The 24,537-nt window shown below is 41.6% G+C and overlaps 1 protein-coding gene across 4 annotated transcripts in view; it reads left to right on the top strand.

The window, feature by feature from the left end:
* chm (lysine acetyltransferase chameau) overlaps positions 1-24,537 on the top strand; it is a 70,608-nt gene that overhangs the window by 3,832 nt on the left and 42,239 nt on the right. For all 4 annotated transcript variants that reach the window (XM_022084252.2, XM_022084255.2, XM_022084280.2 and 1 more), the window contains exons 5-7: positions 331-630; positions 1,597-1,823; positions 2,734-2,920. In XM_022084252.2, coding sequence (XP_021939944.1) covers positions 331-630; positions 1,597-1,823; positions 2,734-2,920 — 714 coding nt within the window. The remainder of the gene's footprint in view (positions 1-330; positions 631-1,596; positions 1,824-2,733; positions 2,921-24,537) is intronic.

The following is a 24,537-nucleotide window of genomic DNA, read 5'->3' as shown; positions in this document are numbered from 1 at the left end:
CATCAAGTGGGGAAATCCCTCACTTCATTCGAAATAATTTCAGAAATGTTCGTACTGGGTTTTTTTGTATCTATTGATGAATTTTCTTATGGAACATTACACTTCTTTGGTGTCTCTGTTAGTGTTCACACTTTTCTTCAAGTGTTGCCGTATTTATAATTAACGTGCATTCGCTCCTGCATTAATCTCGCACGCAAAACATTGTGTTTTTTTTTTTTTATTATATGGTTGGCAGAGCAACCTGGTGGGTGCGTTATATTACCACAAACTCACACGGCAAGATTTCATTTTTATTATATAGATAGATAAATTAATTCACTGATTTTTCAGGACACTTATTTGGAACGTCGTAAACGAGAGGAAGATCGTCGCAAGGCCGTGGCGGTGTTAAGCAAGAAGTCACCAAAGTCGCACCACTTGACAATTGAACAGCGTCACTACCAGATGAAGATAAAGGAGTTGCGGGCAAAGTCCGAGCGACGCAGTAACAACAATAATAGCGATCCCGAAACGGATAGCAGTGCGCCCGAAGAGAAGGATCGTGAACGTGAACCGCACCTTACGAACATCACGTCTGAGTATGACCTTAAGCTGTTCCAAGAAGCCCAGGCTGCCGCCAGCGAAAAGATTGTAAGTTTGCATTTACCGAGATCGATGTTCGGGGTCTTCTTTGTATGGACCTTTGAGGTTCATGAGTTTGTTCACAAAAGCCTGTCACTGGACCTGGTCTTGAGCCATTTTAGTCCAGTCATATATGTTCAGGAAGGAATGTGTGGCTTACTGACGTCACTGAAGGCGTTAAGCGGAACCAGCGGCAAAGTCTGTGGAACAGAGTCATTTTGAAAATAGTATTTAACCTGAAAATCCCTTGTCTTCCTCAGAACCTACCTTATTCAAAGTCAAATTAGTCTTTCCCAAGAAATATTTTATGACAGTAATTTTTTTTCCACCCATGTAAGTGTTGATTTTCCCCCCCAAATTTTTTTTATGGTTTCCTGACTAAAATTCTGTACGCATTTCTCATCTCACATGCATGCGACATTCCCTTCCCATTTCGTTTCATCCTAATGATGTCTTGTAAAAAAATAAAAACTGTCGCCGTACATTCCATGTAGCGGCTTGTAGATATAGGACATACAGCTCCTACTTTTCTTGACCTCGGCACACTTTACCCCCGGTTAAAAGACCCCGGTACCCTTCGGATAAGAGGCGGTCTCAACGCAGGGCTAAACACCGGTTGCACACACGTATATGAAATAACAGGAGTCACAAAGATGGCTGTCTGCTCGGTTGTTGCGCCATGTAGTCTGGTAGACGTTTCAGAGGTCCTTGCTGCCTCCATCGTCAGGGCGATGATGATGGAGCAGCAGAGACAACCCAGACCACCGTGAAAACTTCAAATTGAACACGTGACACAATTTCATGCGTGTGCGCATGTCGTTTGATGGGTGGTGGGGGGAAAGTCTGAAGGATTCAATCAGCGGATTTTCAAACTCTGTTACGTGGTTAAGTAACCTAGCCACACAAATGTATTATTTATGTTTCGTCGGCAATGTCGATCATGTTCTGTTTTGTTTTCTCTCCGTCGCTGTTTAGGAAGAAGACTTCAAAAGCCTGCCTCACGTTAAGGGAACGAAATACATCGAAATAGGGAAGTTTGAAGTCGAAGTTTGGTACCAGAGCCCGTATCCAGACGACTACGCCCGAGTGCCGAAACTGTACCTCTGCGAGTACTGCCTGCGGTACATGAAGAGTCGCACCATCCTGAAGAGGCACACGGTTAAGTGCGTGTGGAGGCATCCACCGGGAGAAGAAGTGTACAGGTTTGTTACCATTTGCTAACGGACGGAAACCATAGGTTTGACGTTTCGCTCTCGACCCAATCCCAATCATTTTTTCTAGTTTATTTTCCCTTCTAAGAATGTAAAGGGGAAAAAATAAGTTGAGAATAATGGAAATGGATTTTGTAAGAAGAGCGGCTGGAATATCGAGGATTTCTCATGAGGATGGATCGAGATGTAATTGAGGAGATGGAGGAAAGACAACACGTGCAAAGGATGGAGGAGGAAAGGTTACGAAAGAAGACTATGAAATGGAGACCAAAAGAGAGAAGGAAGAGAGGAAGATCGAGACCAGGGTGGAACGACGGAATTACAAGAGTGGAAACTACCTCCAGAAGGATGGAAGAAAATATTAGGCACAGGAAGACCGGATTAACGGTCGAGAAACGCAACAAGAAGAATGTAAAGGGTCACAGTACCGCCAACCTATTTGAGACGATGTTAAAAGAAGAAGGTTGATTAATGGACTTTGAAAAGAATGGTCGTTGACGTCGTGCTGTTTGAGGTTATTCAGCCTTTGTACATTTTTGATTTACTGATTTCGGTAATAGCGACGTAGCAACCACGTGGATTTCCGACGTCGGAGCGACGTTACGGCCGAGTAATTTAATTTACTGAAATCTTGCGAGGTAAAGGATCTGGACGGATTAATAATTTCCGCAGATTTGCACGTCTCGAGCATCTGAAATGAACTCTGGATGACTGACGTGATCCTGTAACTGAACGACGTGTAACGGAAGGTTTAAGTTTTGTAACTCCGATTGATCGAGGATTTCACACAGAATCCAAATCCGTAAGACCAGTATCGAAATTCTGTACCCCCTTTTTTTACGCCTTTATATTAAAAGACTTTGATTCCGTTTTGACGAGATAATTATTTTTTGGTCTGCAGGAAAGAAAAGTTGTCCGTCTGGGAAGTTGACGGCAAGCGATACAAGCAGTATTGTCAGAACCTGTGCCTCTTAGCGAAGTTCTTCCTGGACCACAAAACGCTCTACTACGACGTGGAGCCATTCCTCTTCTACGTCATGACGATCGGGGACTCCGAGGGGTGCCACACCGTCGGCTACTTCAGCAAGGTAGGCGAGACGACAGACAGTCGAAACAAAATTCTCTCCTCTTCGTTTCTTAGAAATGATCTCTGAAAATGGAGCTGTGAGGGGATGATCTTTTTTCTTCTTCCTCCTCCTCTGGCTTTATTTTCATTTGCGTGGGTCAGCGGACAGAAAGACCCCCAGTCTCGCAGAACTTCGTCGTCTCTCCTCTTCGGCTTCCGTCTCGTCTCGGCGTCTTCTAGTACCTGGTCGGACCGCCTCATTTTGCGTTCGGTCTCTGTCCGTTAAATTTTAATGCCGACGCGATCCTCCAGTCGCCGTATATCTCAAACTTCTGATTCTATTAATAAATTCTGGATTGTAATTTTGCTTCATTCTGCTACTTTTCTAGTTACGCTGGCGTAAGAGCGGAGTTTTGTTCGTGACGTCGGATTTTCCATTGAATTATATCGGTTGAATGAGAATTGGGACGCGGCTTTAACATCCTTCTTTTTCTTTCTTTCTTTCTGTCTGCCATTTCCATTCTGATTTTGGGTTTTGGGTTTCGTCGGTATTTTTTTAGACGAGAAATTTTTAACGACGGACGTCGCTAGCACAGCGATCGTCAGTCGTGAGGATTACGTTACTTGTAAGTGTGATTTGCCGACAGCTGATTACTCGTCAGTCGCCGGCCTCGCACATTACAGGTATTTTGTTTCGCCGCGCGATTCCTACCACAGCTCTCGTAGCGTTTGAACTGACGTCTCAGAGAGGCGAAGTGCGTGTCGAATGCGGTGTATGGCGTGGTGCCTCACATGCTTCGCAGAGCCCACCTGGGATTTTTTTGGGCATGAGAAGAAGACCTTGACAATATTTAGATCTGATGTGGGGGTTAGAAATGTATACAAAATTTTTGTGAGGAAACCTTTTTTCAAAGTGACCATTTTTAGGATTGACGTAAGCATGGAGGGTACGAAAGTGCATTTGAGGATGTAAACTTGAATCGGCTTAGCGAGCTTTGGAGTTGAGCGCCCGGGAGCATTTGTCTTTTTCTCTCAGAGTTTTAATTAATTATGGATCAGCCTTCTGTCTCGCCCTGGTTTCAGCTGTTGGTGGCAAATCTCCTTAGGTTTCTGCCGACACGCAGATATTTAACGGCCTCATTCCTCCCGCAGGCTGAGATTTCTGGTTTTCATGGCAGCGAATATGAAGTTGGTTGCGCCGCGTAGTTGTCGTAGAAGTTTTGGACCCAGAAGACGGCCGTCTCTGCACGTAAAGTTGATCATCAACGGTCGCTGGGTAAAAGATTCGGAATGACCGGTCGTGACATCGTCTTGACATTTGCTTCAAAAGAAACTGAGGTCAGCCATAAAAAAATGCAGTTAGAAAAGTTTTCTCGTGATCTTGGCTTAGATTTGAACCGCGGAGCATGTCAGTCGGCGTGTTCCATAATTATTGTTTTTTGTATTTTAATGAACTGTATTTTCTCGCGCCGTCTTAAGAACAGTTTAGAAACTTCTCGTGCTGCTATCGTTCCTCTGGACCAGCTGAGAATTCAGTTCTGAAATCCTTTAGTTGCTTGGTTCAAAGCCGGTTTGGTCCGACCCGGTGATTCACAAGCTGCAGTTGCCAAGGATTCATTGTCTTCTTCTGTACCGGTCGGAATTCTTCAGCGACGCAGGTCCACACAGACCCAAGTTCACGTGACAGTTCGAAGCCGGAGCGACGTCGACAGGTCCCGATGTCCAGTGGTAGGAATTCTCGAGTCTTGGCCTGCGTCAGCGTTCTTCAACCTCCCAGCGCACCAAATCATAAATTGATGTGCGCTCTTTAAATATGTCATTAAAGTTTTCATTCTCGTAAGTCTTTGTTATATGAATCAGAAAGGATGTGTGAAGGAAGTGGTCGTGGCCTAATTTAAGGTATATCCTGGCATTTGCTTGGAGTGACTGAGGAAAAAATGCCTTCAGTCAGTCGCGCCTTGTATTCTCATTGAATTACGCCTTCCTCTTGTATCACTTAATATACTTCAGTGTTAAATTGTCATATGTAACGCCATGTCTGTTAGTTTGTTTGTTTGTTTGTTTGTTAGTTACAGTATTGATAGTGAAATTTTGAGGTTTTCGTTGCGGTGAGTCCGAAGATTTCTGTCTTCTGGGTTGTAGCGCCGTGTAGTCTGGCAGAAGTTTACCGACGTTTCAGAGGTTCTTGCTAGAATTCACGTTGTAACAACCCGACAGACGACAGGTCCCATATATTTTTTTTTTCAAAGTGAATTACGCGATCGTTGAATATCATTAAATATGAACGATAGGATGTGTCTGGAACAGTGACATTTGTAATAAAAGCTCTTGTTATGTAAGCAGGAAGGTTTGCCGCGAACTAAGCTCGCTGGGGTAAACGCGACTTTGCATAATTAAGTCCCCCCCCCCCCCCCCGTCTGGGTCTGACTGCCTCTACGCCAGCCGCGATAACTGCCACCCCCTCCCTCCCTCCAGGGTTACCCATTCCGCCGTCTGCTTCGTGATAAATTAGGTACATTGCATGTGAATGAAAATCATTATCGTATCGCGTGTAGAAGCGATTAGACGTTGGCTCACACACAACTGAACTCTGTGTATGCGAGGTTTAACGCCCTGAAGTTATGCCACTCGCACGCCTCGACCGTCTCGAGCCCGAGGCTCGTCCTTCTCTATTTGTGTGTATTCTCCTTTTCAGGCGATTTGGGGGGGACGAACTACGAACTTTCAGAAATATTTGCCTCGCTGATTTTGAAATAAAAACTACGTCTTACGTGTTTCGTCTCTGACGTCATGAATGCATTTTTTTTTTCATTCCATTGATTTTTAAATACAGGACGGCGAATAAGATTTTCGTCTGTTTTTAATCATTTCGTTCTGATAATTGGATGATAAGCGGATAAATAACTGATTAATGATAACCCCTCGTACGAAATCTGCAATTTTGAAATCGCCGTGGCTACAAATTTGTTATGGGATATTATTTCAGGTTGACCTGCAAACTACTATGAGTTATACGGCGTGTGTTTCCATAGAAACGTGAAACTGCGTTGTATCATAAAAAAGTTTAAAAAGTTTTGCGTTGTTATCTCAGAAACTAGGTCAATTATTATATCTGCTTGCATTTTACTGCTCGAAAGACTTCGTCTTCTCTGTCGGTATTTCAGAAATTTTCTGTGTCTTTTGCGTATTTCATTTGTTTTATTTTTATTTTTATTTTATTCGTAAACTAATCTGTTAATTATTAAGTGCATCTTCTGGTTTCCAATCGACTCAAGAACGTATCGAATCGTGGTAATTCAAAACCTGGCGACCTCAAAACGAAATTAGTAACATCTGAATTCCTTTCTTTACGCTTTCATCGCGAAAGGAAGTTTTAAATCTACAACGAAGCCGACATTAGACTGACTCCATGGAGTACAGTCCTTTAGGGCCTTAATAATTTGCTCTGAGAAATTTAATGTTCACAAATCCTGAGCCAGGTGACTCCAGTCCACATCGTCGAATTTTTTGTTTTCCCTAAAGATCCGATTTAATATTATCCTTCCATCTATGCCTGTGTCTTTCGAGTGGTCTCTTTCCTTCAGGATTTCGAACCAAATTCTTTTGCATTTCTCGTCGTCTCCCCATGCATACTACATGTCCCGTCCATCTTTTATCGTCTTAATATTATAATCATGATACAAATTATGAAGCTCCTCGTTACGTATTTTTTCTCAAGTCACCTGTCGCTTCATCCGTCTTACGTCAAAATATTACCCTCTTTAAACAGCCTCGAGTCTGTATTCATCCGAAAATGTTAAAGAAAAATTTTCGCGTCTATACAAAACAACAGGTAAAATATTTTTTTTTTATATTTCGAACTTTACGTCTTTTGATAACACGCGAGATCACGAGATTAATTTTCTCTTCAATACCATTCTCGCCCTCAAGTATCTTAATCATGTTTATTTAACAACGCTTTCAGGACTGATGTTTTTTTTTTGGATTTCCTCAGTCACTACAGGCAAATCGTTTCATATTCGTCGCGTATTTGGCCTGAGATTTGAATCGAGATTGATCGATCGCTCTGACGCGATTATCGATACAAACGCCTGACACGTTTACAAAAGATTTATGAACTAGCTTCCCGAACGAAGGCGTCGTTCAGGGGATCGATGCCCCGCGCGTGTTCGGTGTCTGGCCAGCTGACGAATTGTACAACTCGGGTGTAATCGTGAATGCCGTCCTGGGCAATGAATGGTTGGCGACTGTACGTACTGAGGTACCAGGGCGAGTGGTACGGAATGGAACGGGGCTTAGAAAGGGGGGGTGGGGGGGTAATATTTTACGTCAAGTCAGATAACTTTCACGCAATGAGTTATCTTGAGTTAGCGAACTTTTTTACGTAAAATTTATATGAATGGTATTGTGTGAGGTTATTTCTTTGTGCGTTTCACGGGGGGGGGGGTTAAAAGTAGGGAGGGGTAGGTCATTGTGGTTTAACCCCTGCGCTAATAACGCATGCAACTTCTGTACTGACAGTGTAAAAGTGCATGAATGGATTATCGGTTGTTGTGTAACGTCTGGGGGTGGGGCGTGGGGGTTTGGTTCTTCGAGAGGAGGATGTGAGTGGTTTTGTGCCAGTCTGAAGACCCCTGCACACGATACACCTCTCAAAACTTTAATTTCAGATGGGGACGAATTTTACCCAAAGAATAAGGATTAAAGACGAACTTATCCTTAAGCTGGGTTTCTAATGATGATTAAGGCAACTCACGTGAGGGTTTCTAACTTGAGATGTTTTCGGTGCGACACGTGGTTAGGTTAGGTTACAGCCAAATTTCGTATTTAGAAGCTCTTGTGATATTCAGCGATGTTGTTGATACTTTAACGTGTTTTGTGGGTTATTTGAGAACACTTTTGGGGATTGTTAATTAATAAATAATAATTCAAGAATGTGAAGGAAACAGTTTGTAGTCTAATTTAACGACTCACTGCGTTTGATTGGAGGGTGTGAGGATAGCGTGTCTCCGTGTCGAGATTTGAACCAGAGACCTCCCGTGTGTGCTTAGGAGGAGTGCTAACCACGGACCGCGACTCTAGGTTTATTCAAGCTGCCCTTAACACGTGCAGCTTATAAAACATGTTACTATGTCGTATTTATGTATTTCAGTTCGTGATTGAGAACGATTAATATCAGATATAAATCAATTTTTGTAATTGAATCCTCACGCCACGTTTTTTTTTTACCTTCAAGTGAAAGGAGGATCTCGAGACCGTCACGATTAATCGATTAGTACAGTAATTCCCCTTGAGTTTGCGACGAAAAGTAACATTACTTCTCGATCCACGATCGATCGTTGACCTTGATAATACGGACGCACTTTGTGGGTGGTAACATATGGTACTTGTCAGAAGTATAACGCTTTGTCTGTGCGTAATGTTTTCTCAACTGGAAGACATGGGTTTCTAGCCACAGATTTCCCGCATCGAAAATTTCGTGTGGTCTACACTGTCAACGTGAAAATCTTTTTTCCCCGAGTAACAATCCAGAATTCATTGGATTCTGTCTACATGTATAAAGATAATAAAAGAACCAAACTACGTAGACATATCTCCCTTCGTCTTTAGGAGATAACTGTGGAAGATTCTCTTTTAAATTCTATTAAAAACGTAATGAACCATCAGTTTTGTTGCCTCGGAGATAGAACAACGCGTCTCACATTACAGATACTAGATGCTGTTTAGGGTAATTATCTCTGTTAACTCTGATATCGTACGGCCTGTGGACAGAATCGAACTTTAATGTTTATAAATCGAAGGGTTCTTACTTGACTGCTTTCGAATTTTGTTGAAATTTCCAGACTCTAATTTTTACTGAACTGCGTTTAGGTTAGATTATTATAACCGTAACATCTCATCTACCAACGAGACAGGAGATTTTATCGGTCCCCCCCCCCCCGCCCATAAAATTTGAATTAAATCAAATTGCTTAAAAATCCTTCGTCGTTTTAGCGTTAAGTATCGTCTGCATGGGTCTGCTCGTAGGGAGGAGCTTCTCGGGGTCAATGCCCTCTTTCCGCCGCGCCGTTGAGCGTCGATCTGCCCCTCGTCTGGACGAGGGTTCAGTGCCCGGTATGGATTTTGGCGCCCGGTGAGGGAGGGGGGGTGTACACTGCGGGACCTGGAGCGTGTTGGTGGGGGTTGGCTTGGGGTAGGCTTCGGGCTCTGCCGATCGATGAATACGTCTGGGTTGTCGAGGGGGGTGAATGCTGGAAGTGCTCTGTTCTGTTTATCGTCATGACACTATTAGTCGACTTCAGTTTTATAGCCACAGAATTGTATAGAAAAGTTATATCGGCTTGCACACTGAGTGAACACCGTGTGTTCTTTTTACGACGTACAGAGAGGTTTACACATCGCTGCAGATCTATTCCGGAATGAAAATATCTCCACTTGAACGTGAGGTAATGGAATTTAAAGAACACGCCCCTGTCAGAAGAATAATTGTCCAGAATCTTCGAGCGTTTGAACCACGTATCGTCTCGGCATTGACTCAAATCAGGACTCGAACGTCGATGACGGATCCCAGAAGACATTCGTATTCTTACCGTGAAGACCTCAGATCTCACGTAGGAGAGAGCTAATTTGGAATTTGCAAATTCTAGATGTTGTTTCCTGTCTCGTTATGAGCAAAATAATCCCAGTCTTAACTCTAAAGATCATTTTCCTATTAAAGGGGCTTAATCTAGTTAAAATCCACGGTGGTCTAGCGGTTAGAACGCTGGCCTTGTAATCCTGGGGGTCTCGGGTTCGATTCCCGGCGGTGCCCGAATTTATAACTTGTGTTGGGCAAGGCCGTGGTCTAGGCAACACGGAGTTTTCCTCCGTGGCATCCCAACAATTACTCCATTCACACACAGAAGAAGGCAATGGCAAACCACTTCTGGATCATCTGCCAAGAACGTATTTGAACAGGTCCCAGTCCGAGAAAAGGATGGAAGGATCCTGTTCATATGGACCTGTCGTCAGACAGAACACTAATAATAATAATAATCTAGTAGTTAACCTTCCATGTTAAAGAACTTTCCTTTTAACGTCTTTAATATTATCCTCCCATCCATTCATACGTCTTAAGAGTGGTGTCGTGACTTAAGGATTGTAACAGGAATGTTGTAAGCATTTCTCATGTTCCCAGGCATATCACGTCCTGAACATCACCGTCCTAGTAATATTTTAACCTGAATTTAGTCGCTGTGCAATTTTTATACACATGCATGTTACTTTCAAAGTCTTTTGAGTCCAAAATTCTGATTCCTGGTACGAGAGTTTCGGTACCAGATAGCAAAGGCCCGCTGGAACTCCCGTGTGCACGTCGGCTCGGTTGGCCTCTTACGTATCGATTCCGCAAACCCACCGCTGCCATCATTTCACGAAGCAGCCGTACCAACCGTCTTAGAAACAAAACAAATTTCACGAACTGCGCGGTTTTCATGTCAAAGTTAGGGTTTAAATATGCGAGGTTTCTTTAAAAAAAGTTTTTTGTCATAGGAAAACTTCCGAATTTGTCCCGTCTCCAGTCATTTCATTTGTCGATGTTCCAAATATCCTCATTTTTTTTTTCTACATTCTCACGTAACTTCATCTATCTGGCATCCGAAATATTCCTTTTTGGAATCTTTATCTCAGACACTTCGTAATGTCAGAGACCATGTTCCATACCCATACAAAATAACGTGTTAACCTGTGTTAGTATTAATCGAAACATTTTTCGGTGGGATACGGAAAACAGAATGTGTTCTCCAACTTCGTGTCCCCCCCCCCCCATCTGTACCCAGATTTTTACCCCCGTGTGTCTATGGCGGCGTCTAGAGCGATGACCCAGACGTCTCGTGACCCGGAGTTAACCATGCAGTGGTTTCAGAACTCGGTTTTGTCCTCAGTATCCAAACTTAGGACAAGGAAATACTGTGAAGGTAACTCAGATTGTGTAAGTGACGTCATTAAAGCTCACTGGTGTTTGCTTAACGTAGTTAATCGCTTTGTTTCGAATAACCAACCACCAGTGAGACAGGCTCGCCCTCTGGTAGCCGCCACTACCCTGCAGTATGAAATGTTATCCCCCCCTTCGTTTTATAAAGGACAGCTCTTTTCGTAACAAACTTTTCAAAATATTTCGTAACTTTAATGTATCGTCGTAAAATCAGTACCTAATATCGTGATGACGTGTTAGCCGACGTTTGTGAGGATTTGTTTTTCAGTTCCTATAGACAGAAGTACATACAAAATTTTGGTTGGAAGGATATTATTAAAATGGGTCTTTGTGAAATGGTGTTTTAAGGTGTGGATCGTATTTTAGGGGAACAGACATGAACGAGATACGAGTTAAAGAATGTCCCCCGCCATCTCACAGTCATATTTGTTTGTTTTTAAGCGTTTGTAGATGGTTTGTTGTCATGGAAACGTCAAGCATGTTAGGGGATTTCCCTTAGAATCGACTGCCCCAACGATTAATTTGGAACAAAGAGATGAGTTGCAGACAGGGAATTGTAAATAAGATATATATCAGATTCGCAAGTAATTCACCAAACAGTTTCCACTCCAAAACGTCCATCTGGTTCTGCAATGTTTGCTTTTCTGTACAGCTGTTCACTTTACAGACGTCTAATTGCTTTTTTATTATTATAATTATTCTGTCCGTCGAGACGACGGATTACCAACTGTCTCGTTAGAATGTTACTTCGAAATTTTAGAATAGTAATTCCTAGCATGCATTTTCTTATTTTGTAAAGAAACATTTTGCTGTGTGTTTGAGAACAGCGCTGAGGATATCTGGACCGAAGAGAGATGAAAATTTCGTAACGAGGAACTTCATAATTTATCCTCTGATGAAATTGAGGACGGTGTGATGTCTGATACACGTATCACGAATGCAGAAGTATAAGATGCTTATAAAATTTTAGTTCAAAGCCTAGAGGGGACAGACGTAGACCTAGATGTAGATGGAAGGATGATATTAAAATGGATGATGTGTGGTGTGGATTGGATTCGTGTTGTTCAGGATAGGGGACGATTACGGGATTTTGTGGACACGGTAACGAACCTTCGTGTACCGTAAAAGGCAGGGATTTTTTTTCCACTAGTTTAGTGTATTATCAGATTCTTAAGATGATCTATGGATTAAATTAGTTTGTTAGTTGACGTCAGGCTCGTGATATGGATATATTTTCTGTTTATTACGAGTTTTTGAAGATATTTATAAGAAAATGTGACGTATTTAGGTAATCGGCCGATGTCGCATTGCGATTGGATGTGGAAATCAAAATGGAGGCGATGAGCCACGAAATGGCGACCACGGAAATTGATATGTTGACGAATTGACAAAGAAATGGAGGATGGGACGTAACAGAGACACGAATGAAATCGTTCCCCGTTGAATAACAGCAGCTTTTTTTACGCCGGTAAACGATAAAATGCTGTTTTCTGTCTGAAAGTACGCGTTGTTATCAATTTACGTACGGAGTACTTCATTTGTTTCCGCGTTGTGAGTTGCGCCTGACCGGATGATGTCGGGCGTCGACGTTCTATCTGCACGCCAGTGGTACTAGCGTCTCATTCAGTATTTATACAGGTAGGGATCAGAAAGCCGCCTGATCTCAACCGCTGTTGCAGTTGGCTTCAGTGGCGGGGTCGAGGGTTCTCTGTGGGCTGTCAGTGGCGTTCGTGTGAACGAGAGGTCTCGAGCGCCACTATCGCCGGAGGATTCCCCCCACCCAGTCGCGTCCGCTCGCAGGAACATATGTGAAGCCCGTCGTTTTGACCAGAATTCGAAAATCAACAAATTTTATTTAGACCTGAAAATATGAAATTTCTTTTCTTTTCTTTCTTTCTTTCTTTCTTCTTTTTTTTTTTATTTTTTATTTATTTATTTATTCTGAGAAGAGGACAGTTAATTCCAGGTTAATAGGCATGATTTTTCTTGGGGGGGGGGGGGCTTTAATTTCGGAACGAGCTTACAAAATGAAATTACATATGGTTGACGTAAGGTAATAAGGGCCTTCATAATGTAGTTAAAGGTATAACCCACAGCCCTCATGAATAAAAAAATTGTCGGTCGTCTGCTCTGCTGAGGATTGTCTCCGTCGGCAGACCGCGCGATGCTGTGTCATATAGCAGCCTGGTGCATGCATTTGCCTTGGGGGTGCGCCCACATCGTCTGTGTGCACCTTACCTCACATTTCATCAGTTCTGTCATGTTCTTTGCCTACTCCTTTTGCCAGTGAATGCAGGTCAGTGAGAGAGACCTTGTTCACTTCGTGTACGACGACACCTGCTGTAAGATTCACTATTTCTGCATTTTGGCTTCGTATAATTCTCACGCTAAACAGCGATTATTTCCTTAAACAGCGTTAACCAATCGATCTTTGTAACGGTGAAGAGTTGTATTTTCTTCGCGGTACGGACTGAATTCTTAAATATTATGCACGCAATGCGTGTCTCGTTATAAACAGCGATTACTTCCTTAAACAGCGTTAACCATTTGATCTTTGTAATGGTGAAGCGTTGTGTTTTCTTCGCGGTACGGACTCTCTGTTTAAATATTATGTACGCAGTGCGTGTCTCATTATAAACAGCGATTATTTCCTTAAACAGTGTTAACCAGTCGATCTTTGTAATGGTGAAGTGTATTGTTTTCTTCGCGGTACGGACTAGATGTTTAAATATTATGTACGTAGCGCGTGTCTCATTATAAACAGTGATTATTTCCTTAAACAGCGTTAACCAATCGATCTTTTGTAATGGTGAAGAGATGTGTTTTCTTCGCGGTACGGACTAAATTCCTAAATATTATTTACGCGAGCTTCGGCTTCAAAGGGTAAACCATTTGATCTTCGTAATGGTGAAGTGTGGTGTTTTCTTCGAGGTACGGACTGAATGAGCGAATATTATTTAGGTGAATTTCGTGATCCATTGAGTTCTTAAAACAATGAAATCTTCTCGAGTACCGTAGTCGGATTCCACCATTTCTCCAAATGACAAATTTATTCTACGTATTCTTTGGCGAGGTCTTAGGAACTCCGGTCTGCCGGAGAAATACGCGCTTCTCTCTCAAGTCCTGTTAGGCGTTTCGTAGAATTCCTCTGCCTACACCAGACAACACAACAAAGAAGAAATCTGACACAGTTCTGTGTTTTGAGTGGGATTCGAAACCAGTATCCCCGTGCTCGGGCGGTCAATGCCCCTTCTCTTTAGACCATGAGACCACTGAGAAAAGTACGTGGTAAAAGTAACGAGGTGAGATTTGAGGTTCTCACGGCTGCGAGCATGAAGATGGTCGTCTTCTGCGGTGTTGCAGCCCCTGTAGCCTGGTAGAAGTTTACCAGAACCTACCCAGAGTACACGACAGAACAACTCAGAAGACATCCATTTAAATTATACAAATGTGTTAGCACGACTCCTAAAGCCTAGTGGTAAGTATGTGTACCACCTGCTTTAACAGTTATCAAGTCTGCTTGTGTTTCGTTATTATTTTCTCTGTAAACAGCGATTATTTCCTTAAACAGCGTTAACCATTTGATCTTTTTAATGGTGAAGTGTTGTGTTTTCTTCGCGGTACGGACTGAATGTTTTAATATTACGTACGCAGCGCGTGTCTCATTATAAACAGCGATTATTTCCTTAAACAGCGTTAACCATTTGATCTTTTTAATGGTGAAGTGTTGTGTTTTCTTCGCGGTACGGACTGAATGTTTTAATATTACGTACGCAGCGCGTGTCTCATTATAAACAGCGATTATTTCCTTAAACAGCGTTAACCATTTGATCTTTTCAATAGTGAAGTGTTGTGTTTTCTTCGCGGTACGGACTGAAATTATTTACACGAGCTTCGTCTTCAATGGGTAAACCATTTGATCTTTGTAATGATGAAGAGTTGTTTTCTTTGCGGTACGGACTGGATTCTTAAAAAGAAATCCCAGTTTTGTGCGCCAAATGTATTCATAACTTGAAGTGTTCTGGTAACATGAACGATAAATCTCGTTAGTAGCATGGAAATAAGATGAAATTCGGATCCTGGAGTTACAGTCTGTTTGTGTAAATAGTTTTGCTGTGTGTTTGAACTCGAGATACCGGAAACTGGTGTACACGTCAGCGGTCAGAGCCTTGCCTTGGAGCATGCGCCAGCCTTGTGTCTGTCTGTCTGTCTGACTTTACACCTCGAGATCTCTCTCTTCGTATCAATTTAGCGTTGTCTGTTCCGTTTGTCCGTGTGTTTATCCATTTCCAGGTCGGTGTATTCGTCTTTCCTTTGATTCGACCTCTGTTTTGTTCTATATTCGTCCTTCTTACGTCTAATTGTTTATTTTTATGTATTTCCTTCCGTATTTCTTTTTCCTTCCGTCTTTTCCTTCAGTGTTTCTACACATGTTTCAGTAAGTTGTGTAGTTGAATGAGCGACCTTGTATAAGCAAAGGACTGACACGTGTCGTCCTCCGGTTAGGAAAGTGACGAGGAAGTCGTGGAAGGTTATGATCACATGAGCGTGTTCTTGTGCGCGTGTCCAACTTTGCGTGAATCTTAATGAGTTTTTGATTCGCGGTTGACAGCGACAACCAAAAAGCCCTTCTTCGCCTTCTCTTATCAGACGTTTCGGCAGGTACATAATAAACTATTTGGCTCTTTATTTACGTCTTTGTGGCGTTGTGCTTCGGGACCCTGAAATGGAGGATGTGGATGTCGAAATGAGTCCCATCGTCACGTAGTTCGGTTGTCGTGACGCGACGGTAGAGCGCGTGTCACCGGGAGTCGTCACTTCTTAATCGAGACACCAAGACGTGGTGACTCACTTTCATACAAACAAGTTTGTTTCCACTTACGAGAGAGACTGTGCATTCACACCAATCAGAGAGCAGGAAATCTTGCTGACTGTACTTCGGATGCTTGTCACACGTGCTTAAGCCTGTAATTTCTTTTCTTAATTCGTTTGTCTTGTTACTTAGTTTTGTCTTCCCGTGAAGTATTCAGCTCATAAATTTGAGATATGTGCTATCATCTTGGTATGTGGATGACGTCACAATTCTACGAAATTCGTAGCCATTCTACGAGTCATTCAAAACGCATTTGACCTTAGTGAATCACTTTGATAAAAATGTTATGGACTGTCACTGAAAAGAAATCTTAAAACGTAAGCAGAACTCACGCTGTGGACTCGACCGATCGACTAGAGCTGCTGTCAAGAACTGAAACCTAAGATTAATCTTTTCAACAAAGCGTGTCTTAAGATTTTTCCCTCGTGCTATTTCACACACAGAAGAAGGCAATGGCAAACCACTTCTGGATCATCTGCCAAGAACGTATATGAACAGGTCCCAGTCCGAGAAAAGGATGGAAGGATCCTGTTCATATGGACCTGTCGTCAGACAGAACACTAAATAATAATAAGATGAGGTGTCCTAGCGGTTAGAACGCTGGCCTTGTAATCCTGGGGTCTCGGGTTCGATTCCCGGCGGTGCCCGAATTTATAACTTGTGTTGGGCAAGGCCGTGGTCTAGGCAACACGGAGTTTTCCTCCGTGGCATCCCAACAATTACTCCATTCACACACAGAAGAAGGCAATGGCAAACCACTTCTGGATCATCTCCCAAGAACGTATATGAACAGGTCCCAGTCCGAGAAAAGGATGGAAGGATCCTGTTCATATGGACCTGTCGTCACACAGAACACTAAATAAATAAAAGAGAGAGAGAGAGAGAGAGGTTGTCTCTTAGCTAAATACCTCGACTGGCTTCACTTGGCCACAATTATCGACAAACACGTGGCGTGCGCGTGACGTCACAATCCTATAACATTTATATCGATTCTGCATTTGACCGTGGTACTTGAAATTCTGTATGGAACTTTTATACCCCTTAAAAAATGTTTTTCAGAGAGACGTGTCGAAGAATTTCGCGGAGTTACGAGCCGCTCGTAACGGTCGCCCGTTGGACAAGTTAGAATTGTTTTTCTGCGTTATGTTACTTATCAGATAAAGATAAAAATTATTGTGTTAAACACCATGCTTAGGCTATTTAATCGAATTTAACTCAGTCCTGAAATAAGAATTAACTAAGTTTTGTAACAAAATTAAATTAAACATGGCGGAAATTCGCTTACCCAGATCGCGTAAAGTCTTAACACGTGTGTTCTAAGCCAAAGCGGAGACTGGGAGATTTTCAAAATTCTTGTACATTTTTTAAGGAACAGGATCAATATTATACCATAGTCTGTTTTTGTTTCAACTCAGACACTGGGGTCTGGCAGTCTATTGGGGGAAGGAACTTTGCAGTTGGCTTTTGCCCCCCCCCCCCACCAACATTCTCAAAGTATGCGTGATGACAGCTTTTCATGAATCTATATTATGTATCGTCTGTCCTCCCCCCCCCCCCCCAAAAAAAAAAAAATATCCGTGTGACATTTTCCGGAACAGAGTCATGGATTTTGATTACGTAAAGGAAGTTGTATGATGTCGAAAGCCGTAATGATATCTGCAATGGATCTGAGGCAGGATTTTATCTAATTTGAATTCTGTAGTGTCAGATGAAAGCCTTTTAATGTGTACTCTTTCGTTATATCCCAGATTACAATAGTGAATACAAATGGATCTTCATCGAACCTACAAATTCTGTAAGCCTGATGAATATGAAGATTTCTGTCTTATGAGTTGTTACGCTCTGTAGTTTGGCAGAAATTTCTCATTACTCGTAAAGTAAAGATACTGTTGAATTGTATAAACGCTTTTGAATTCGTTGACTTAAAACCGCTCTAAGCGTATTAATATGACTAAATTTTCTGAGAAAACTTCCATCTCTGTGATTTGTATTTTCCAATATTTTTATTTCAGTGTTGCTTTTTTTTAAAAAAGAAATTGCTTGTCAGAGGCTAAAATAGCATTTTGATTTCTCTGTCTATCCAGTATCGAACACGCTCGATATTTCAGCCGTCAGAATTAATTTTTGTTAAACGTGAGGGAAATTATAAGCCCACCAGACAGCACTGACCGATCGAAAGTTAATTTTCTACGATAATTCAGATGCCTTTTTATTCTGCCACGAGTGGTGATGGTGGTGTCAGTGATTTACGAGCAAAGTGTTTATTCATTTAAATATTATCAATCAGACGTACAGATTTTATCTTAAATATTTTTGGCACCTTGAATATTTAACGAAATATGTGTCATATCATGTCAGGTTTCTTGTTCGTAGGAGCTTGTAGTCTTATAGGCGGATACATACTTTCCAGCATAACCTGTTACCTCCGTTTTCAGAGTAGAAACTGAGGCGATAGATCATCAGGTGTCACAAACCAGAAACCATGTCTGTAATGTTTATTATTATTATTTAGTGTTCTGTCTGACGACAGGTCCATATGAACAGGATCCTTCCATCCTTTTCTCCGACTGGGACCTGTTCATATACGTTCTTGGCAGATGATCCAGAAGTGGTTTGCCATTGCCTTCTTCTGTGTGTGAATGGAGTAATTGTTGGGATGCCACGGAGGAAAACTCCGTGTTGCCTAGACCGCGGCCTTGCCCAACACAAGTTATAAATTCGGGCACCGCCGGGAATCGAACCCGAGACCCCAGGATTACAAGGCCAGCGTTCTAACCGCTAGACCACCTCATCTTATTATTATTTAGTGTTCTGTCTGACGACAGGTCCATATGAACAGGATCCTTCCATCCTTTTCTCTTCTCGGACTGGGACCTGTTCATATACGTTCTTGGCAGATGATCCAGAAGTGGTTTGCCATTGCCTTCTTCTGTGTGTGAATGGAGTAATTGTTGGGATGCCACGGAGGAAAACTCCGTGTTGCCTAGACCACGGCCTTGCCCAACACAAGTTATAAATTCGGGCACCGCCGGGAATCGAACCCGAGACCATCAGATAAATAACTAACTAAATAGGTGGCTTACGGAACCCGAAGGTTCATCACCGAACTAACGAAAGCCATCCTCCTGTCCCTGTCCTGGGCTCTCCACAAGTGAATTTCTTTTTAAGTTGGCAGTAGTGCGCGCTCAACCATCGTCTGTTTCGTATTCCTAAAGCTCGGTACAGCAGAGTCCTGCATTACCGATACGCCCGTCTCTCCCCTCGCGGTGCTAATGCCCTAGAGTCCTTGGTTTACATTCCTGATTACGGAGGTGTCTGCCCTCGTTGTGCAATTTTTGTCGGTTATTCTGACTGAGATTTTCCTTCATTCTGCGCAGTCAAGCTGCTTCTGAATCCAGGGGTTTACAAATTGTGACACCAAAATTGGCACCGGGCTCTTACTAGTTGGATTTTTTTAAACCAAAAAACGTCACCTGTCCGAGATTTGAGCCGCGAACCTTCTGAATATGAAAAGCAACTGTGTCAATCACTTGACAGTCGAGACTGTTAAATGTCCTTTAAAATTCGGTGGTAATTATGGTGTTATATACCACCTTTAACATTCAGCTGACTCGTAATCTCCCCACACGGTGTTTTTATGTGTTTCGTATGACTCTAAAATAAACAGCGATTATTTTCTTAAACAGCGTTGACCAGTTGATCTTTTTTATGGTGAAGAGTTGTGTTTTCTTCGCGGTACGGACTGAATGTGTAAATATTATGTACGTAGCGCGTGTCTCGTTATAAACAGCGATTATTTCCTTAAACAGCGTTAACCAATCGATCTTTTGTAATGGTGAGGCGTTGTGTTTTCTTCGCGGTACGGACTGAATGTGTAAATATTACGTACGCAATGCGTGTCTCATTATAAACAGCGATTATTTCTTTAAACAGCGTTAACCAATCGATCTTTTTGTAACGGTGAAGAGTTGTGTTTTCTTCGCGGTACGGACTGGATTCTTAAATATTTTGCACGCAGTGCGTGTCTCATTATAAACAGCGATTATTTCCTTAAACAGCGTTAACCAATCGATCTTTTGTAACGGTGAAGAGTTGTGTTTTCTTCGCGGTACGGACTGGATTCTTAAATATTTAAGTGAGATTCGGGTGTAAGTGGTTAAGATTAGAAAACTTTGGCGACATTTTGCGTGACGTGAAATACGTAATGCATGGGCATGACACGAAATTGAAATGTTAGGGGTAAGAACTTGTCGGGAAGGACCACGTCGACAAGAAGACATTTAAAGTTAAGTGAGTTGAAGGCCCTGATGATGGAGGCAGCAAATACATGAAATATCTGCAAACTTCTACGCAACAACCCAGAGGAGAGTAATCTTCGTACTCTTAGCCGTTAGAACCTCAGATCTCAGCAAGAAAACGAAGACGCTGGAGGTCTACAGAGGGACGACTCTTGTTTTATGTCAGCTACCTGTACAAGCCCAGTTTGTCCACCCCTGCCAAGCAACCAAGGTCGGGTTTGCTCCCATTTCTCTGTTCACACACGCTGCCTTTGTGACGTGTTCCTCTGTGCTCCGGTGATCCTGATCTCTCTCTTTTGCCTCGATCATTGCACGAAAGGTAGTTAAACTTAATTATCGATTATTTTAATGAAGATAGTGGCACTAATGAAGTTCCAGCGCTTCGCTTCTGGTCCTAGGGTCGTGGTGTCTGCCTCAGAATTGGGGATTTAATGTCTGGAGGCCTTTGCCCGGGAGAGGCGGGCCTTTGCTCTGCCCCTCGCAGACAGGATTCTGTACTCGATCTAGTTTAGTGGTTTCCGCGGCGTCGAATTTCGGTTTTCGTTGTGATTATTGAGACCCAGAAAAATTTTCACTCATTGGTAAAACAATTTCAAAGCCAGTGGCACCCAGATGATGTTCCTAAGTCTTATTTACACGAGTTTCGATCTTTGAAAGGTTAAAATGATTATTTGAACCTAGGAAAATGGAAGTGATATGTTGGCAGAGAAAAGATTTCAATTTAGACGACGTTTCAGGCGTACACCGAATTCGGTTCTCATGGTGGTTGGGTTGAACTGGCTTATGTAAAACAGGTGTCATTTGCGAACACGGTTATGAACCTTTCATTGCGATTGGGAGTTGAATAATGGCCCTCGAGTACATGATTGTCGTCGTCTTCAAAATGACGAAACAGGGAAAGTCCGAACAGTTGAGTCATCGTCTGAGTTCAATGGCCTCCCAGGGATGTACAGACTTCGTATATTTCGCTGGCCACGTATTGTCGATTTGTTCATGTAAAATATCAACGAATTTAGATGGTTCCAAAGAAACTTTGTGTTTTTCTAGCATTCTTGGAGCTCACTGGATACGGGTCTCGATGGAATGAATCATACCTCCATTCCCCAATACTCCTGTGTCTCATTCTTTGTTTCTCGTTAAGTTATGGACGTCAGTGTTCTACGTGACCCACTTTTCCTGACATTATGCCATTCCGTTACCATTCCAGCGTGTAATAAATCTTAAACTGTTTTTTTGTCAACCGAGCAAGTTGTCAAAGATGTCATGCTTCCTACTTACGTATATTTTCTACCGTCCGAGCTGTCTAATATTTGTAGTTGTGTGTTTCGTGATTTCCCTCAGTTCCTCTAAGCATTTCCAAATTCCTCGCTAATGGTCTCGTCGCTTGTGATTTGGCTGTAATGATTTTGTAATGTTTTGCTTATTATTTACGTGAATAAACGATCTTCAACTCTCGACCAATTAATGATTCTTACTTTAGTCTTTATAATCGTAGACTGTGTTAATACGAATTTTGAAGCTCGTGCTTTTTTTCTCGATTTTCATTACTACGTCTCTCAAATTTCTTCTTTTCTCAGAACTTTTTTCAAAAACCCATCAGTCCAAATTTTGTACCTATGCTCGAGTTTTATTATCAACTGTTTATTTTCCATGGATATACATTAAAGAAACACGATTACAGACGCGGTCTAACCCAAAGTTTATTCGATACGTGACGGGGTACATGTATGTACAGTTCCTTGGTCCATGGATTGGCCGTTGAGGTCACCGAACTTCATCCCTCTTAATGTCTGTGTATTGGATTGCGTTAAAAATAGTGTATAAAAGTGAATTACATAATAAATGAACTGCTTCATTGAATTTTTAATAATCTGACCTGTGTTAATATGATATTTATGACTGAGAATGACCTCAGGAGATATTGACGTAACGTCACCGAGCATCCTGTAGAAAACCACGGGTAATATTACAGGTTTCCGTGTTCTAAACTTAAACACTAAGAGACAGTGACTAAGATGCGTGTGGCAACCACTGGTGTATTCCTGCGTAGTGCGGACAAAGGAATTGGTAGATGTCAGGGTTTGTATCAGCAAAGGACTGGTGGATGTAAGTAAGTGAACATTCAAGTTATGGTCCTAAGTTTCCTTAAGCTTTTTGTACTGAATTGAGTGGTATACAATGTGTGGGGCGCGGCCCCTCGCATAGGCTCTGCCACGCCCAATTATAACGTGTTTCCTGTTTACAGATATTCGTTTTTTTTAAGAGCGTGACTCCTAAGAGACCTGAACTGTGTGTAAGGCCTTTAGATAAGCGAAAGTTCGTCGTACTTGTTCTGAAATGATAGCGGCTCTAAATGCAGCCCGCGGTACAGATTGCACTAATGTGTTTGTTATGATGGGACAGTTGTTAATTTGAAATTATCAGTAGGACTCTTTCAGATATCTTTGTAATGGTGAAGTGTGGTGTTTTCTTCGCGGTACGGACTGAATTCTTAAAATATTATGCACGCAGTGCGTGTCTCATTATAAACAGCGATTATTTCCTTAAACAGCGTTAACCAGTTAATCTTTGTAATGGTGAAGTGTTGTGTTTTCTTCGCGGTACGGACTGAATTCTTAAAATATTATGCACGCAATACGTGTCTCATTATAAACAGAGATTATTTCCTTAAACATCGTTAACCAGTTAATCTTTGTAATGGTGAAGTGTTGTGTTTTCTTCGCGGTACGGACTCTCTGTTTAAATATTATGTACGCAGCGCGTGTCTCATTATAAACAGCGATTATTTTCTTAAACAGCGTTAAACATTTGATCTTTGTAATGGTGAAGTGAAGTGTTTTCTTCGCGGTACGGACTGAATTCTTAAATGTTATTTAGACGAGCTTCGTTTCCGACAGCCAGTAACATTTCATCGACAACAGTTGATATGATTTACCGCTGTGACAGCTGTCTTCAGGAATTAGGTGGTGACATTTCCACTTACTGGTTGTAGTTAACATTATATGTAATTGTCACGCCACCATGGCTCGGTAGTCAAAGTCTCGTTTGTTAAACCAGATATTTTTGCACTAAGATAGTAGACGACTGTGTGACTGTACTCACTGTGTCGTAAGTACGAGGTAAATGCTAATTACATGACTCAAGAGTTCCCGTGGTGACAGTCTGACCGCGTTTTGACTATGGATCAATCTGAAATTGTCGGGGACACAGACAAGCATGGTTATTGAACGACGCCTTTTGTATTCTTGCTGTGGGGAACGGATAACATCGCAGGATGAAGTCAGTGTCCAAAACTATGCCAACATTTGTGTAGTGTTCCGCTGTATAGTCTGGTAGAAATTGGCCGACGTTTCAGGAATGCTTGCTGCCACCATTATCTGGCATAAGACAGCCTTGTTAAAAATTGAAGTGATCCTTGTTATGAGACGCCACTCGGCGGTGGCGTCAAAAGGAGTGAGTGAGTGGGTGCAAAGCTGTACGCATTTATATTCTTAGCACTCTCGACGCAAAGTACTTGTCACTCTGTCGGTCTGTAGGCTGTCTGTCCAGTTTCGGTTGAGGGCACTTATCGCACAAGTTGATGAATAGCATAAAAATTATGCGAAGAAGCACTAAAATTATGATAAAACGTGGAAAAGTATATGAAAAAGTACAAATTATATGAGAACATGAAAAGTATATGAAAATTATATGAAGAAGCATTAGAATTATATAAAAGCATTAAAAATTATACAAAGGGCATGAAAATTATATGAAGCATTAGAATTATATAAAAAGCATTAAAAATTATATTAAGGGCATGAAAATTATATGAAGCATTAGAATTATATAAAAGCATTAAAATTATACAAAGGGCATGAAAATTATATGAAGCATTAGAATTATATAAAAAGCATTAAAAATTATACGAAGGGCATGAAAATTATATGAAGCATTAGAATTATATAAAAAGCATTAAAAATTATACAAAGGGCATGAAAATTATATGAAGCATTAGAATTATATAAAAAGCATTAAAAATTATAATAAGGGCATGAAAATTATATGAAGCATTAGAATTATATAGAAAGCATTAAAAATTATATTAAGGGCATGAAAATTATATGAAGCATTAGAATTATATAAAAGCATTAAAGATTATACAAAGGCATGAAAATTATATGAAGCATTAGAATTATATAAAAAGCATTAAAAATTATATTAAGGGCATGAAAATTATATGAAGCATTAGAATTATATAAAAAGCATTAAAAATTATATTAAGGGCATATATGCAGAGGGTGAAGAAACAGAAAAGGAAGTGATAAAGATGAGGAAGAAAAGTGTAAAGAAGGAAAATCAGTCAAAAACACTTATTCGTTCGTGTGTGTGATTTTTAATCTTGCTCGTTCGCCACTGTTCCAGCTGCACTGCAAGTCTGAATTGAGAATCGGAGACCACCGAAGTGGAAAATGCACTGTTTACTTGGGGTAGATGAAAGTTTATCTTATATGTAA

This window comes from Zootermopsis nevadensis, unplaced genomic scaffold (assembly GCF_977971745.1).
Source record: "Zootermopsis nevadensis isolate Lab colony 2312 unplaced genomic scaffold, Znev_1.0 Znev_ptg000031l, whole genome shotgun sequence".
Lineage (NCBI taxonomy): Eukaryota > Metazoa > Arthropoda > Insecta > Blattodea > Termopsidae > Zootermopsis > Zootermopsis nevadensis.
This window is presented reverse-complemented; position numbering and strand designations above follow the sequence as displayed.